The sequence below is a fragment of the Labeo rohita genome, chromosome 22 (assembly GCF_022985175.1).
Source record: "Labeo rohita strain BAU-BD-2019 chromosome 22, IGBB_LRoh.1.0, whole genome shotgun sequence".
NCBI classification, from domain to species: Eukaryota; Metazoa; Chordata; class Actinopteri; order Cypriniformes; family Cyprinidae; genus Labeo; species Labeo rohita.
The window spans coordinates 11,073,693-11,091,721 of record NC_066890.1 but is presented as its reverse complement, the minus strand read 5'-3'; the positions used below and the strand labels follow the sequence as shown (position 1 = coordinate 11,091,721).

The following is an 18,029-nucleotide window of genomic DNA, read 5'->3' as shown; positions in this document are numbered from 1 at the left end:
GAACAGAACAGAACAGTGCAGTACAGTACAGTTCATTTTAGCAAAGAACAGAACAATTTAGTAAAGAACAGTTGAGAACAGAAGCACACAGAGTAGGTTAGAAGAGTACATTTTAATCATTCAGATAAATGCAGATCACTTTATGCCAGAACAGAATAGAACAGTTCAGTGCTGAACAGTTCACTAAAGAACAGTTCAGAAAATAACAAGAATAGAAGAGTTTAGTAATAACAATTTAATCAGTAGAGTTTATACATTCAGTTTGGTTTCAGATCAGTTCACTACAGTTCAGAAAAGAACAGTTTCATCAGTAGAGTTTATTCATTCATGTCAGTGCAGATCAGTTCACTAAAGAGCAGTTCAGAAAAGAACAAGAATAGAACAGTTTAGTAATCAACAGTTGAATCAGTAGAGTTTATTCATTCAGTTCAGTGCAGATCAGTTCACTAAAGAACAGTTCAGAAAAGAACAGTTTAGTAAATAACAGTTTAAACAGTAGTTTATTCATTCAGTCTGGTTTTATATCAGTTCATTAAAGAACAGTTCAGTTATGAACAGAATAAAACAGTTCAATGAAGAACAGTTTAAATAAGTAGAGTTTATTCGTTCAGTCCAGATCAGTACCCTAAAGAACAGTTCAGAGAAGAACAGTTTAATCAGTAGAGTTTATTCAGTCAGTTAAGTGCATATCAGTTCAGAAAAGAACAAGAACTGTTCAGTAAAGAACCGTTTAATCAGTAGAGTTTATCTATTCAGGTCGGGTCCAGATCAGTTCACTAAAGAACAGTTCATAAAAGAGCAGAACATTTCAGCAAAGAACAGGATAAATCATAGAACAGTTTAGACCAGAACTTTACTGAACTGAATAGAACAGTACTAAACAGTTCCATAAAGAACAGTATAGTGCAGAGAAGATCAGTCCAGAACAGTTCTGCAATTCAATGAAGAATAATTCATTAAGGAACAGAACAGTGAAGTGCAATTCAGCACAGAACAAAACAATCCAGAAAAGAACAGCTCAGTAAAGAAACGTTTGAAAGAGAAAAGCACAGAACAGTTAAAATCAGTAGACTTTAATCATTTAATTCAGTGCGCGTTAGTTAATTTCAGAACAGTTCAGAACAGAATAGAACAGTTCAGTGTAGAATAGTGCAGCAAATAAGAGAAACACTTTAATTTTTTGCTGAACTTTAATCGTTCAGTTTAGTGCAGATCAGTAAAAGAGAAAATTCAGTAAATAAATGGACAGTACAGAACAGTTTAGACCTGCAGAGTTCAGCTCCACCTCTGGTTTAGACCAATAACATGATGAGTTCAGTTACTAACTGTACACTGCAGTAAAGTGCAGTATATTTCAGATCAGTATTCATATCATCATATATCATATTATGTCATATGGTCATGCGAGATCAGTATGTGATCAAAAGTTCATGTTGCAAAAGAGGGAATTGGAACTATGAATGACCTTCGGTCTGAGAGAAGACTATAAACAGAGGGGCATCAAATAGTTTCACAGAGCTGTCAGTGCTGCTGCAGTCGCTCAAACCATGGCCACACAACAGACCCTTCTGATTATTGGAATATTTGTTTTAGCAGGATTTGATGGATGTTTCTCCGTTATTCCTGGTAAGTGCTATTCCACAGTTCACAATTATTCTTTTTCACTCTAAACAAAGGGAATGAAACAATGTTTCTTTTCTGGAATCAATTTGAAGAGGAGGAGCAGAACCCAAACTTTTGGCATGTTAAGGGTAAAGAGGCTCTTCATACAGCCCTCTCCATGACGCCCAACATGCACCGTGCAAAAAATCTCATTCTCTTCCTCGGCGATGGTGAGTTATATTAGAACCTGTCATTTTTTCCCCCTATTTCTTGCACCGTTCTATTATTTTATCCAGTATGTACATAACTGTCCATACTGCACAAATTTAGCCTTCTAGACATTCCTAGATTTTGGGAATGTGGTTAAATTTATTTGCGATTACAATAAATCTTACATAAAACTTATTAAGTTCTGACAGTGTCTGAATTTTGGGTTGCAGTTCTGCAATGTAAAGGTCTGTTCACATCAAGAACCGTAACTATAAAGATAAATGTAACGATAACTGTCATTGTTCTTAGCTGTGTTGCGTAATTGAAATGAAGCTGAAATAAAATTATTAGATTAATTAAAATTCATTTTATTTGTTTGCACACACACTAAAGGAAAAATAAGAAACTGTTATAACACTGTAATAAAGGCAGCGTGCTGTTATTACATATTACACTAATGACAAAAGTCCTATTAAACGTATCACAAAATCTGATATAAATGGCAGTTGAGGTCATGCAGTTTGCCTTGTCTTACAATTTTACTAGCATCACATGGTAACGTTTTACAAGTAACAGCCATAAATGTCAAAAAGAAAGAGAAAACACATAGTGGCTTTAGATTAGATAATCAGATTGTTTACTCCAAGAGCAGCTGTACTTATGTGCCTAATTTATCAAATGTTATAAAACTAATCAATAGATAACAACAACAGCACATTGCATTTAATACAGATAAAATTTGTTAATATTAATGCATGGACTAAGATAACTAATATATCTAATAACTAATATACTCATAGTCACTAATATACTCACAATTCTGAAAAAAAGGTCACAATTTTGAGAAATAAGTTAACTGATAAATAAACTCACAATTGTAACTTTTTTTAAATTGCACATTTATATCTCACAGTTCTGACTTTATAACATGTAATTGCAAGTTTGTCATGCAATTCTCAGAAAAAAAGTCAGAACTGAAAGATGTAAACTCACAATTGAGAAAAAAGTCAGAAATGCATGGCATAAAATGCAAATTTGAGGAAAAAAACATAACTGTGAATTTATATCTCAGAACTGCAAGTTTTTATCTTACAATTCTGAAAAAAGAAGTTGGAATTGGAAGAAAAAAAGTCAGAATTGCAAGATCTCGCAGCTGCAAGTTTATATTTTACAATTCCAGTGAGAATTTCTGAGGAAAAAGAATTGCGAAATGTCAGAACTGTTAGATAAAAAGTCACAATCATCTTCAATGGTAGAACACGCTTCCGCAGCAAACTCAGAAACCACTGATAGCATTTTATGAATAAATGCGTTGTGTGCCTTAAACTTGTGTAACATGTTCTTTTTGACATGCGATAAGGCATGGGAATCAGCACTGTGACTGCAGCAAGAATTATGAAGGGACAGATGGAAGGGAAGACAGGAGAGGAGAGTGTCCTAGCCATGGACACATTCCCTTATCTCGCTCTCTCCAAGGTGAAGAAAACTCACTGGCTAGATTACTTCATAATAGATTGACGGATCTGAATACTCTTAATAATAATCCTGTGTTTGTTTTTGTCCCTGTGTAGACCTACAACGTCGATCAGCAGATGCCTGACAGCGCAGCAACAGCCACTGCATATCTGTGTGGTGTAAAGGCAAATTATGGCACCCTGGGTCTCAGTGCGGCAGCACGCCGCGCAGACTGCAGCTCCGCTAAAGGCAACGAGGTCAAATCAATTCTGCATCATGCAAAGATGGCAGGTAACGGCGAGGAAGACCAAACACCAGAACTTATATGTTAACTTTTATATCTCTGACTTTTATCATTTCAACTTCAGTTCTGTAATTCTTCTTATAGACTGACTTTTTTCATATTTTATCTTATTTTAAGTTTACACCTCACAATTTTGACTTTATTCCTCACAATCTCAATCTCATTTCAACTTGTCATTCTTACTGTAGTAAGTTTATTTCTTTATATTATACTTTCATGTAATTGTGAAAAAATCTCACAACTGCAGTCTTGTTTTTTGTAACTGAGACTTTATATATCATAACTGCGACTTCATATCAACCTTTCCCTTATTGGTGCATTCTTAAAAACCTCTTGCCTCATAATTTCAATTTTATTTTATTAACACTTTATTTGATAACATTAATAACAATCGTGTTGCGTTTTTGGTGTATTTTATGTTTTTATTGTCAGTCAAAGCATGTCAGGGAAAATGCCTTTGGTGGCCCATGGCAAACAAAGTAAACATTACATGACAAGTAAAGGTTAAACGATTGCAGAAATGTTATTCATTTTAAGGGTTTAAAGTGTACTCTTGTTTAACATTATGTAGGCCTATTCTTGGAAACGAGCTGGCAGCAGAAATCACACACAACTGAATGAAATGTTATCATTTCATATTAAGTAAACGAGTAAACAATTTAATAATACAACTGAGAACATACACTGTAAAAAACAATTTGTTGAATCAACTTAAAATAATTTGTAACCTGGCTGCCTTGAAATTTTAAGTTCAGTCAACTCAAAAAATGTTTATTCAACTTAAAATATTAAATTATACTAAGTGACAACTTAGATATTTGAGTTGAATCAACTTAAAATTTTAAGGCAGCTGGGTTACTTACCCATCTGTTAAGTTTAGCAAACACAAATATCTAAGTTGTTACTTAGTACAACTTAACATTTCAAGTTGACTAAACCTATTTTAGTTGACTTAACAAATAGTGTTTTTTATTTTTTACAGTGTAAGGCCATTGATATGACAACTAAAAACAAAGATTAAAGTAATGTCACGATTTCAGTACTCATACGGATTCATTTTTAGGTGTCGTCAATACGTCAATATTGTACATTTAAATGCTGAAAATAACTAAATATTTGTACTTTTAGATGTTGTAAATTCGTCAGTATTGTACGTTTCAGTGGCTGTAAAAACGTAAGTAAATGTACGTTTTGTAGAATCACATTTTACATAAAATACATATGAATTATCATGAGATCACGTTGCACAATTACAACTTTGTTTCACACAACCTGAACCATGTTGTAATTTCATCATTGTTTTTACGTAATTGTGAAAATATCTCACTATATATCACTTCATATATCACAATTGCAATTTCATATAAACTTTTCCCTTATTGGCACATTCTTAAAAACTCATAATTTCAACTTTATTTATTATAATAGTGACTTTATTTCTTAATATTTCACATAATTAATATTTTCTCATAATTTCAATTTTATTTATTTAATTCTTACAAATAGTGACTTATTTTTTTTTAATCGCACGATGTGACTATATCGCAATTACGACTTATTTACTTTACAATTTTGACCTCTTTTTTCACGTCATTGCAACTTTATTACAATTACAACTTAATGTTACACATTCCAGACCTTATATCTCATAAATTCAACTTTATCTCTTATAACTACGACTTTATGGTCATTATTATCTAACAAATGCCACTTTATACATCATAATTTATTTCAACTTTATTTCTCCTAATGCCGACTTTGAACTAGTGATTCATTTTCAAACAGGCTGACTAAGGGATTGGTACAAGAATCAACATTACTACTTTGAACCCTTTATATCTTTCATGGTTAAAAGATGAGCTGAGGCTGATCTTATCTGTGACAGCATCACACTGTTGAAGGCAGTATAAGTTACGTAATTTGGTTATAATTATTACCTCGGGCTGGTTTTATGTTTTCCAGGGAAGTCTGTTGGCATAGTAAGCACGGCACGTGTCCAGCACGCATCACCTGCCGCCAGTTACTCCCACATACCTGAAAGAGACTGGTACAGCGATAAAGAGCTGCCCCCTGAAGCCGTCACAGGTGGATGCAAGGACATCGCGTACCAGCTCGTCCATAACACCGATATAAACGTAAGACCCTAAAATGGTACACCTGGCACAGCTTTGAACTGTAGATAATAAAGTTGCTGACTGCAGTCTCGCTTGTGAAATCCCTCTATAATTTTATTGTAGGTTATTTTAGGTGGCGGCAGGCAGTACATGTTTCCCAAAGATACTGTCGATCCTGAATACCCCACAACTACAGGGAGCCGGCAGGACAATACAAACCTTGTGGATGTGTGGTTAAGAAGCAGAAATGTAAGTCGAACATCTAAAAAATTAAAACTCTGTCATCATTTATTTACCATCATGATGTTACACTAAATTGTAGATAATAAAAGAAGATGTTTAGAAGAATGTCCTGGTTGCTCTTTTCTATATGTTGGAATGACAGTTTTGGGAACGGCAGTTATGGTTGGTTCATATATTGGCTAACATCTCCATTTGTGTTTTACCTTTAGAATGGCAAATATGTGTGGAATAAACAAGATTTTGATGCCATCAAAGAGGACAAAACTGATCACTTGATGGGTAAGACCACCTCCTCCATTCGGAGGGAAAAACACCCATTATGTTGATCTACATCCTACAGTATAAAACTTAAATCAGTGGTTCTCAACCTTTCTGACTCCACTGTCCACAACAATGGAAAGAAATTAAGGTTTTTGAGAAAAACATTTTAGGATTTTTCTCCATATAGTGGACTTCAGTGATGGCCAAATGGATTGAAGGTCCAAACTGCAGTTTCAACGCAGCTTCAAAGCCGAGGAATAAGGGTCTTATCTAGTAAAACGATTGGTCATTTCCTAAAAAAGTAAAAAAATATACATATATACTTTTTAACCACAAATGCTCATCTTGCACTAGCTCTGCGATGCGTGGCTGTGACTTCACACATTACGTAATCACGTTGGAAAGGTCACGTGTGGTTACGTGTGGGGGTTAAAAAAGGTAGGATACGGCAGAAAACTTCATCCCATTTTCTCCTCCAGTTTCAAATTTGTCCTACATCTTTGTTTTACCATACTTCTGCAAAACGTTCACATTCGCTTTGTAAACACTGAATTGGTACTTCCACCTACGTCAAGCGTGACCTTTCCAACATGATTACTTAATGTGTGAAGTCCAGCTAGTGCAAGATGAGCATGTGTGATATATAATAGGCCTGCCCTTCACTAAAGATTTTTCTGGCCGACTAGTAGTCGTTCATTTTAAGGGCTACTCGTTTAATAAGCCATTTAAATCATAATAATGAGCCTTTAATTGCCTACATAGCCTAATAAGCACTCAAGCTCACACAAAAAAAGCTTGCCACAGCACACCGGCAGATATAATAATTATGAATGTTTCAGGGAAAAACAGCAAGGAGACTGCATTAACATTTAATAAGTTATTGATAAATTAGTGCTTTCTTTGTTTTCGACTTAAGAGATAAAGTTGGCGATACTGACTTGTCATCTCCACAGTAGTGATGCGCATGTTTGCATGTTTCATATTGATTACATAATCTAAGAATATTTGTTTTCTATTTGAATTGGTTCATTAAAAAGTAGACATTTCACTCTCTATACATTGCCTGCATACAGTTTCGAAGTTTCGTGCTCAAGTACACAGAGACCGAGACGGTAGAAAGCACATCCTGTTTGCTTTCATTATTTTACAAAAGCACAACGTTTCGTTGTTATTGTGAGTGCACACAAATAAACATAGAGTCGTTACAGGTGCTGAAGATGTATTACTTTTATCTGTATGAGCAAAAATGACGGAATATTTTAGGTGCAAGTGAAAGCGCTGGTGCCTCCATCTGTCATCCAGTAATCATGCTACTATTCAGCTTCCACACTCTGCTCAGACACTTCAAAAGCGAACATTTTTCTAGGTTAAAATTAGATTGAGCTACCATGTAAAGTTGCTACTACTTATGTTTTTCAGATGATAAGCCATATTTGAGGTCGATGAATGATAGATGAGCGTTTGGATGTTTGAATATTACCACATAGACCAGCCGTTAATGATCAGTCCTTCACAGACACATACAATTTTGGTCGACCAAGCCGCTTCTCGTCGACTAACAGTTAGTCAACTACACTCTTAAAAATAAAGGTGCTTTAAAAGGTTCTTCACAGTGATTCCATAGAAGAACCATTTTTGGTTCCACAAAGAAACATTCAGTCTTTAAAGGTTCTTTTAAGGGTCTTTTAAAGGTCTAAAGGTTCTTTAAAGAACCATCTCTTTCTTGCCTTTTTATAATCTGAAGATCCTTCTGAAGAACGTTTGGTTCTTTATGGAACCATTTAGACCAAAAAGGTTCTTCTATGGCATCATGAAGCACCTGTATTTTTAAGAATGTATTAGGGGGCAGCCCTAGTATATACATTTTTATTTTTTTAGAAAATGGCCAATTAAATCACTAGATAGGACCCTTATTCCTTGGCTGGGATCGTGTAGAGCCCTTTGTAGCTGCATTGAAACTGCCATTTGGACCTTCAACCCACTGGCTTCCATTGCACCATTTTTCTTCCAGTATAGTGGAATTTGGCCACCAGGTTGAGAACCACTGATTTATGTGGTCGGTGTCATAAAAACAAGTCATTTTCAATAATAACTTAACCACATTTCTTGGTTAAACTGGTAATAAAAATATCTATATTTCACATTTGAAGTTATTTTCAGTGTGGTTTAATGCTGTTGTTTTTCTTGTTGCGCTCAGGGCTTTTTGAGCCAAAGGACACCAGGTACGAGCTGGAACGCGATCCTTCAATGGACCCATCGTTGACAGAGATGGTGGAAAAAGCCATTAAGATTCTTCGCAAGAACCCGAAAGGATTCTACCTCTTTGTGGAAGATAAGTTGATGCTATGTGTGGCTTCCTTTACGTAGCCCATAAGATGTGTTGAGTGTACTTATATTTGTGTTTTCTTTCCTGCAAGTGGGAGAATAGACCACGGCCATCACGCAGGCCAGGCCAAGTACGCTTTGACGGAGGCTGTGGAATTTGACAGGGCCATTGCGCGGGCGGCTGAGCTGACGAGTGAATTCGACACCTTGTCCGTGGTGACCGCTGACCATTCCCATGTGTTTTCTTTCGGCGGCTACTCTTTCAGGGGCAATCCTGTGCTAGGTATTTTGAAATTATATACTGTACATGACTAAAAGGGATAATACTGTCATCATTTACTCAACCTTTTTGTCATTTCATACTCGTAAGACTTTCTTGTGCAGAGCACAAAAGAAGATATTTCGAAAAAAAAACAACGGGCTGCAGTGTTTGGTTGTTTTGGACCCCATTGACTTTCACTGTATGGACATAAACAGTTGAAACATATTTCAAAATATCTTCTTTTGTGTTCTACGGAAGATAGAAAGCCATACAGTTTTGGAAAGAAATGAAGGTGACTAAATGATAAAAAATGTGAGGTTTTGAATGTGGCGCATTCTTTCTGCTTAGACTCCAAAAAATTTGCCTAGTAGAAGTACATTTTTTTTGCTCAGCAAAAACAGATTTAATGGTATTAGGGGATTAAGAATGACTTATTTACCTTTTTGTCTTCAGGTGTTTCTTATGCAAAAGCTGACGATGGTAAGAGCTTTACTAATGCACTTTACGGAAACGGTCCAGGATACCAGATTGCGAATGGAACTCGTCCTGACGTGAATGCGGAGGTGTCAGGTAAGTTTTATGAGTTTAATTGTTATTCCCTCAGGTGCAGAAGAGCATTTTTAAGTGCACGGCACAAGCTCTGTGTTTCGGCAATGCAGACACCCCATCTTGTGGTCATGCGTGTTACTGCAAGAAAATGAAATGAAACACTTTTCTCTTGCATTAAAGGTAAAATTCACCATTCAAACTCTGTCATCAAACTCATATGACTCTCTCATCAGTGAAACACAAAAGGAAAAACTTAATAAAGTTTTTAAAAAATATTTACAGTTGACGAATAGTTTCCACTTTAGATTGGGTTCTCCAAAAACATTAACAAATAATTAAAAAGTGGTTTGTTAAGATGTGAAAATAGTACAAATATACACAATGCATGCAGACCAAATATATAACCTTTACAGACTGTGAATATGAGTTAATGAATAACATTTGTTAATGAATAACGTTTGTGAAGTGCTTAAAATGATTAAGCTATTTTTTCACAACATCTGTAAATGTAAATAAAGTTAGTAATATTTGAGCTGAAGTTTAATAACATTTGTTAGCATTCAGAAATACATTAACAAATATGGTTTTAATCACTGTGTAATTTCTGTTAAAACCATTCGAGAATTTTTTCATGAGTGTATGAATTGAAAGTTTAATGACATTTGAAAACATTAACTAATAATCCATTAAGCATCATATGTTTGTTAATGATTTATTAATGAAGCCATTAATCATCAAAATAAATATACTAAAATGTATTTAAAATACATGTATTTCATGGTAAGTATACTACAAATACATTTACATATAATGTACTTAATAAAAAATACCCTGCAATTGTACTTTTAGTATACTAAACTGATATATTTAAAGTCTGGAACAACTAATTTTGTACTTAATGCACTTTAATTGTGCTGAAGTCCAACTAAAGTTATAAAAACAAATGGTGCTATATAGCACTAAAAGTGGTTCTTTGGCTCGTAATCATAGGGGAACCACTTTTAGTGCTATATAGCACCTATTTTAAAAGGTGCTATATGGCACCTTTGTCAAATTCAGAGGCTTAACAGGTTCTTTGCATGGCAGTGGTGCTATATAGCACCTTAACGACCCCAAAGAACCACTGAAGAACCGCTGAAGAACCAGACAGGGGCTTGACCGGTTCTTTATACACTAACGGTGCTATATAGCACCACAATCACACCAAAGAACCGCTGAAGCACCATTTTTTTTCTGTGTGTACTGAAGTATATCTGATTGTGCTAAAGTGGAACTATTGCAAGTATACTTTAAGTACACTTTAAATATTTCAATAGTCAGTGGTGACATTAAAACATATTTAGGCTTAATATTAAGAAATGTGCATTGTGCACAAGTAATACTCCAAATAAAGTTTAATTACAATTTTTATATCAGTAAGTTTTGAGTGAAATGTCAGTAAATATGTTAATAGACTTGAACTATACTAAGTATGAAATAAATGAATTTTAAATCTATTACTTTTTTTTTTTTGTTTTACTAGGGATAAACAATCTGTCAAATCATTTTAAGTTTTTTTTTTTTTTTGTGCATGATCATATAATTTGTGTCTTATCTGACATGAACAAACAATACATTTATTACAGTATTTATTAATCTTTGTTAATGTTAGTTAATGAAAATACAGTAATCCATTGTTTGTTCATGTTAGTTCACAGTGTATTAACTAATGTTAACAAACACAACTTGTGATTTTAATAATGCATTAGTAAATGCTGAAATTAACATTAACTATGATTAATAAATGCCATAGGAATATTGTTCATTCTTAGTTCATGTGAACTAATGTAGATTTATTAATGATTTATTAATAAAAGTCATTGTAATCTGTGACCCAATGTTGTTATTGTTAACTAAAACATTAAAAAAAAATCTGTTAACTTTTAATTGAAATGAAGCTGAAATAAAGTAATAATAACAATATATTTTGACAATTTCAACTAACTGAAAAACTATTTTAAGTACTAAAAGTACTAAAACTAAAACTGAAATTAAAATAGAACAGAATTCAAAAAAGCAATATAATTAACAGAAGTCCAAAACAAAATTACGTCAACTTCAAAGCCCAAATAAAAACATACAAATAAAAGCTATTCCAAAATATTCATGAATACTATGGTACCATACTTAAATGCAATCCATAATACTTTGGATGCCTATTTTTGTACTGAAAAATGATTCACTGAAATAACACCACCACTGAAGATTTTAAAGTGCATTTGAACATAAATAAGACTGACTGTTGGAATATTTTCATTGCTCTAAACTATCATATGGCACCTGAAGACTTAGAATATAGCAAATTAGTTTGTACCTTGCCGCTTTTTTATTTTTGAAACTCCTAAAATGTGCAAACATTCTTTAAAATCTCTCTTTTTGTGTTTGACATAAGAAAAGTCATACTGAGTTTGCAACAATAGCCGGGTTTCCATCTAAAGTTGCAAAAATTGGAATGTCACATAAAACATTTGCGAATAAGCACCGTTTCCATCCAACAATTCAAACAGGACTAAATCGTCACTTCCTGATAAACAGACACTATTATTACTAAAAAAAGTGGGAGAAACCACTGAATAAAGTCAGTGTCATATATAATAAATTACTTTAGAGCAAGCAGACGAAATGCAATAAGTGTGATAATTTCTTTCGGAGGTGGACGCCTGCTGTTTGGGAATGCAGTCGTGTAAGACATTATACCAAAATACTTTGATGACAGATTTTGCCACCCCATAGCGCAAAGTCATGTGACTTTTTTGATGCGTATGGAGGAATTTATTCAGCAAATGCGTTTCCATCTACCATTATTCACATTAACCCTTTTTCGCACAAGTTAAAAACCACCTCAAGGGAGCGTAAAAACTTTTTTTTGCAAATTAAGGGATTTTTATTCAAAATGTGCTATTTCCATCGCTCGTTTCTGATGCCATACTTCAAAATGCACATAAAAACAGGGTGATGGAAACATAGCTAATAATAATAATTTCTGTAACTATTATTATTATTTTTGGGGGTTAACTATTACTTTATTCATTTACGGTTAATTCATTAATAACCGTATGTTGTAATTTATTAGTGTCTGACTGTTCTTCGCAGGCCAAGATGATTATCTTCAGCAGGCTGCTGTACCTCTAGATTCAGAAACTCATGGTTCGGAGGACGTTGCTATTTTTGCCAAAGGCCCAATGGCCCACCTCTTCCACGGAGTGCAAGAGCAAAGCTACATCCCTCACGCTATGGCTTACGCTGCCTGTATTGAGCCCTACGCCGACTGTGTGCTTGAAGACTATGCCGTTTGCACTCAGTTCAGCCTCCTGGTTTTGATGCTGAGCTTGCTCTCCTCACTCACAAACATCATATAATGAGACTAAAGCGGAGTGAGGTGCACTTTACGCAGCATTCTTGTACATCACAATTTGCACGTTCAACTGCAACATTTAGACACCTGACATGAAAGTTTTTGCAATTAATGTTGGTTGAGATAGAATTTAAATCCTCTGTGAGGACATGACAGTCAAAAGTTGATGAACGTATGCCAATAAAACCTGGCAAATCCAAGAAGCTGTACTTACATTTACATTGTACTCACATTAGTGACCCTAAAATGCTGAATAAATGGCAAAGTAAATGTATTTGAATAAAATTACCCTCTGTGTAGACTAAATTTATGTTTAGAATATTTACCTTCACAATGTTGACTATTATGATGTATTAATGTATTAATATTGTGGATACTGGAAACAGTGGCGTCATCTTAAGTTACATGAAACTAAGCAGTTTGAAACATATCAACTGTGCTATTGTTTTAAAATGAGTAAGACGTGTAAATCCGTTGAACAATGTTAAATGTGATGTTTTAAAACTGTAATTAAACTATAAACATTTTTGTGTCTATTTTACACCATGCCAGTGAAAGATGACCTACCTCTAAGTTCATACTTGAGACTGAAAATTATTCAAATAAAAATTCAAACCTTCTTCCACGTTCATCCATATCCTGTACTTCATGGCACCCTTTAAAAAACCTGTTTGTGGGGAAAAACAAAATATACATATATATATAAAACTAAATATAAATATAAACATAAATAACACACACACACACACACACACACACACACACTTCATATATATATATATATATATGAAGTATAATAAATATATATAAAATAATATCAAATAAATTAATATGATAAATGATATTGTCAGTTTTGAAACTGCAAAGTACAAGGCTGTTAAATAAAGTCTGTAAAATAAAATAAAATTAAATTAAAAATATAAATAAACAACTAAATAAATACATACATAAATAAAAGCATTTAACACTGCATCATAATTATTATTATTATCCCAAGAAAGGCCTCCAACTTCATGCTATATTCACTGCAATTAATAAAAAAAAAAATAAATTAAATAAACAAATAAATAAATAAATGTGAAAATGAAATTGAAACATATAACAAGTAATAAATTAAAGGTTATTTTTGTACCTTGAGAATGAACATCCTTTCTAATCTTCATGGTACTTCCTGTCAAACAAAAAAGCACTTTTCTTTGACCTCTAAAATCTATTAAAAAATAATAATAAAATAAATAAATAAATAAATAAATAATATAACAATAACAACAATAAAACAATTAAAGGCCTCCAACGTTCTTCCACTTTATGCTATATTTACTGCAATTAATTAAGATAGATCAATAAATGAACAAACAAACAAACAAATTAATAAAAGTGAAAATGAAATTGAAATATACAACAAGTAATAAATTAAAGGTTATTTTTGTAGAATGAGAATGAACATCCTTCCTAATCTTCATGGCACTTCCTGTCAAACAAAAAAACACTTTTCTTTGACCTCTAAAATCTATTAAAAATAACTACCTATATATATATATATATATATATATATATATATATATATGTGTGTGTGTGTGTGTGTGTGTGTGTGTGTGTATTCATATATTCGTTATATTTTTATTTATATGATTTTATTATAGATTTTTTTTCTATATATATATATACACTACCGTTCAAAAGTTTGGGGTCAGTAAGACTTGTAATAGTCTTTAAAGAAGTCTCTTATGCTCATCAAGGCTGCATTTATTTGATTAAAAATCTAGAAAAAAAAAACAGTAATATTGCAAAATGTTTTTACAATATAAAATAATGTTTTTTATTTTAACATACTTTAAAATAGAATTTATTCCTGTGATGAAAAGCTGAATTTTTATCAGCTGTTAGTCCAGTCTTAAGTGTCACATGATCCTTCAGAAATCATTCTAATATGCGGATTTATTATTAGAATGATCAATGTTGGATAATATCAACAGTTGTGCTGCCAAATATTTTTTGGAACCTGTGATTTTTTTGAATTATTTATTATTAACTTTTAATAAACTTTTAATTATTAACTTAATACATCCTTGGTGAATAAAAGTATTAATTTCTTTCTATATATATATATATATATATATATATATATATATATATATGAACATTTCCTTAAATAAGTCTTAAAATGTTATTTTTGCACCTGAGACTGAACATCCTTTTTCTACTTCATGCCACTTCCTAATAAAAAAAAAATCAAATAGGTTAATACAATTATGAAATTTGGAATTTTATATGAAGACTTTTAATGTATTTTAATGTATCAATTACTAAAGAAAACTATATTTATTTACTTATTTACCTTAAACGAGAGGTACAGTGTCCAACAGTCGTGAAAACTGAAGTTCATATTCACAAACTGAATATGCTGAAAACAGGCTTTATTTCAGACATGGACTGTTTGCATGATGATTCTGTTATTATAAGACACACAGAGGAAAAAAGGCACTTTTCTATAAACACTGCACTTTGTAGATCATACTGGGAAAGCAGCATCATGTTCTCATTTGTTAATTCTACACAGCACTTGATTAGTTTTTGCTGATGTAAGCGATCCTCAAAGGACCATCAGTCTGATAGGCCGCACCCCATCTGGCTAATCAGTCCATCAATCATCTCATAATATCTGTGTCTGCGGAAATCCTCATCTATAGTGAACTGGGCTGTGGTGAGCCTTTCCTGGCAGACCCATTGTAACTACTCTGAAATGATTTGCAATGATTGTCTAAAATGATTTATGCTGGTGTGGTGCTGTTAAGTTGGTGAAGCTGATTGACCAGAATGGTCTTTCTGAAGATTGGAAATGATGTTTAACCAATTTATTGTTTTTAAAATATATATTAATATATTTAATAATAATAATTCATTAATACACTTATGAATCTCCAATATAAGCATAATTATTAATATATAAATATATATTTATACAATAACATTAACGTATTGTCGTAACCTGAGAGAACTCTGACCCCTGGTGGTGATCCAGACCTCCAGCTTGGGAAACCCTGAACTTTCTGAATCAAACTAAATAATCTTCAGACTGTTTCAGGTAGTCTACATGCCTTACAGCATCAGTGGTCTCTGATGAGCAACTATTCGCATGACTGTTCACTGTGAAATGCTCTCATTGCTACTGAAACAGTGCTGTGTTAGGTTCTCTGCAACCCTCTCTGAAAACCCTCAGCCCACGTTTCCACTAACTTGAGAGGTGAACAGTGACGTAACTGAGTATGTTACTACACAACCTGCCCACAAACAGGCATAATTCAGCATGATCTTTATGATTTAATGGATCGATGGTCTTCTAGCCTTGAAACTGCTGTTAAAGGCTGCTCTTCAACAACATACTTACATCAAGCGTATTTATATAACATGCATAGATTTATGTAACATGCATCCAGACATCAAGGTCTGTTGGATTTCTAATGAAAAGCTATTTAAGTTCTTGTTACCTGAGAAGATCTGGGTTTTTGCCTCACATAATTCTACCTCTTCGTAATTACTTAATTTTATTTGCAATGAAAGTTTCTAAATTCATTATGTCCTTTAACATGACTGGTGACTTCATTGAAGTTCAAAATGGGCTGCTGCAATATGGTGTACTAACTTTATAATTCTAACTTTTTAACATAATTTTTATGTTCTACTACTGTATGTTGTTGCACAAATGTAAATATTTACCACTGTTTGGTGAATTTTTGTGGGCAAAATTCATTCTGGAGTTTCCTTACAGAGATTTAGCATTGGGTTACTTCAGCACATAAATTCATATAAAAGACAGCCTCTGAATAAAAAAATAAAAAGGGTATTGCAACTTTTTAGCTCACAATTCTGACTTTTTTGTCAAAATTGCATGATACATGATACTCTTTTCTCAGAACTGTGAGATATAAACTCGCAATTGTGAAAAATAAACTTTGCAAGACTTAGCAAGACAAAAAACAATAGCATAGACTTAATACCAATTGCTGTTGCGTGTTATAAAGTCAGAACTGCAACATATAATCTTGTAATTCTGAGAAAAAAATGTCACAACTGCAAGAAAACTTGCAATTCTGAGAAAAAAAGAAGTTACAATTGCGTGACATTAACTCAGAATTCCAAGAAATAATATTACAATTATGAGATATGAACTCACAATTCTGCAAATTTTTTTTTACAATTTTACGGAATTCTGAGAAAAAAAAGTTACAACTGCAAGAAATAAACTCGGAATTCTGAGAACAAAGTCACAATTGCGAGATATAAACTCGGAATTCTGAAAAAAAAAAATCACAATTGCGAGACATAAACTCGGAATTCCTGAGAAAAAAGACACAATTACATGACAAACTCATTTACATGACATAAAAAAGTCACAATTGTGAGATACAAACTCAGAATTCTTGAGAAAAAAAAAAAAAAAGTCACAATTGCAAGATATAAACGGAATTCCTGGGAAAAAAAGTCACAATTGTGAGATTATAATTGTGAGATATAAACTCACAATTCTGCAAAAAAATTGTACAATTTGCAAGATATAAACTCAGAATTCTGAGAAAAATGTTACGATTGTTTGCGAGACAAACTCGGAATTCTGAGAAAAAATGTTACAATGGCTTGTGAGACAGACTCGGAAATCTGAGAAAAAATTTTACAATTATTTGCGAGATAAACTCGCAATTCTGAGAAAATGTTAAAATTGCAAGATATAAACTCTCAAATACTGAGAAAGAAGTCACAACTGCTAGACATAAACACGGAATTCTGAGAAAAAAATGTTACAACTGCGAGATATAAATTCGGAATTCCTGAGAAAAAAGACACAATTACATGACATAAAAAAGTCACAATTGTGAGATACAAACTCAGAATTCTTGAGAAAAAAAAAAGTCACAATTGCAAGATATAAACGGAATTCCTGGGAAAAAAGTCACAATTGCAAGACATAAATTCGGAATTCTGAGAAAAAGAGTCACAATTGCTAGACATTAACTTGGAATTCTGAGAAAAAAAAAAATCACAATTGCGAATTGTGAGATATAAACTCACAATTCTGAAAAGAAAATGTACAATTTGCAAGATATAAACTCAGAATTCTGAGAAAAATGTTACAATTGTTTGTGAAACAAACTCGGAATTCTGAGAAAAAAATGTTACAATTACTTGCGAGATAAACTTGCAATTCTGAGAAAATGTTAAAATTGCAAGATATAAACTCTCAAATACTGAGAAAGAAGTCACAATTGTGAGACATAAACACGGAATTTTGAGAAAAAAATGTTACAATTGCGA

The 18,029-nt window shown here is 32.9% G+C and overlaps 1 protein-coding gene across 1 annotated transcript; it reads left to right on the top strand.

The window, feature by feature from the left end:
* The first annotated feature begins 1,471 nt into the window (after positions 1 to 1,471).
* On the top strand, positions 1,472 to 13,333 carry alpi.2 (alkaline phosphatase, intestinal, tandem duplicate 2). Its single transcript, XM_051095485.1, has 11 exons — positions 1,472 to 1,626; positions 1,716 to 1,832; positions 3,173 to 3,288; positions 3,384 to 3,558; positions 5,534 to 5,706; positions 5,809 to 5,934; positions 6,138 to 6,207; positions 8,387 to 8,521; positions 8,606 to 8,797; positions 9,230 to 9,346; positions 12,458 to 13,333. The coding sequence occupies exons 1-11, from the start codon at positions 1,548 to 1,550 to the stop codon at positions 12,721 to 12,723; spliced, it is 1,566 nt and encodes a 521-aa protein (XP_050951442.1). The 5' UTR covers positions 1,472 to 1,547; the 3' UTR covers positions 12,724 to 13,333.
* Positions 13,334 to 18,029: the final 4,696 nt, after the last annotated feature.

Excerpts from the sequence above, each read along its gene's own strand:
- alpi.2 (XM_051095485.1), top strand. The coding sequence starts at position 1,548 with ATGGCCACACAACAGACCCTTCTGATTATTGGAATATTTGTTTTAGCA. Across the intron at positions 6,208-8,386 it reads CAAAACTGATCACTTGATGG|GGCTTTTTGAGCCAAAGGAC; the intron begins GTAAGACCACCT and ends TGTTGCGCTCAG. Across the intron at positions 8,522-8,605 it reads ATTCTACCTCTTTGTGGAAG|GTGGGAGAATAGACCACGGC; the intron begins ATAAGTTGATGC and ends TCTTTCCTGCAA.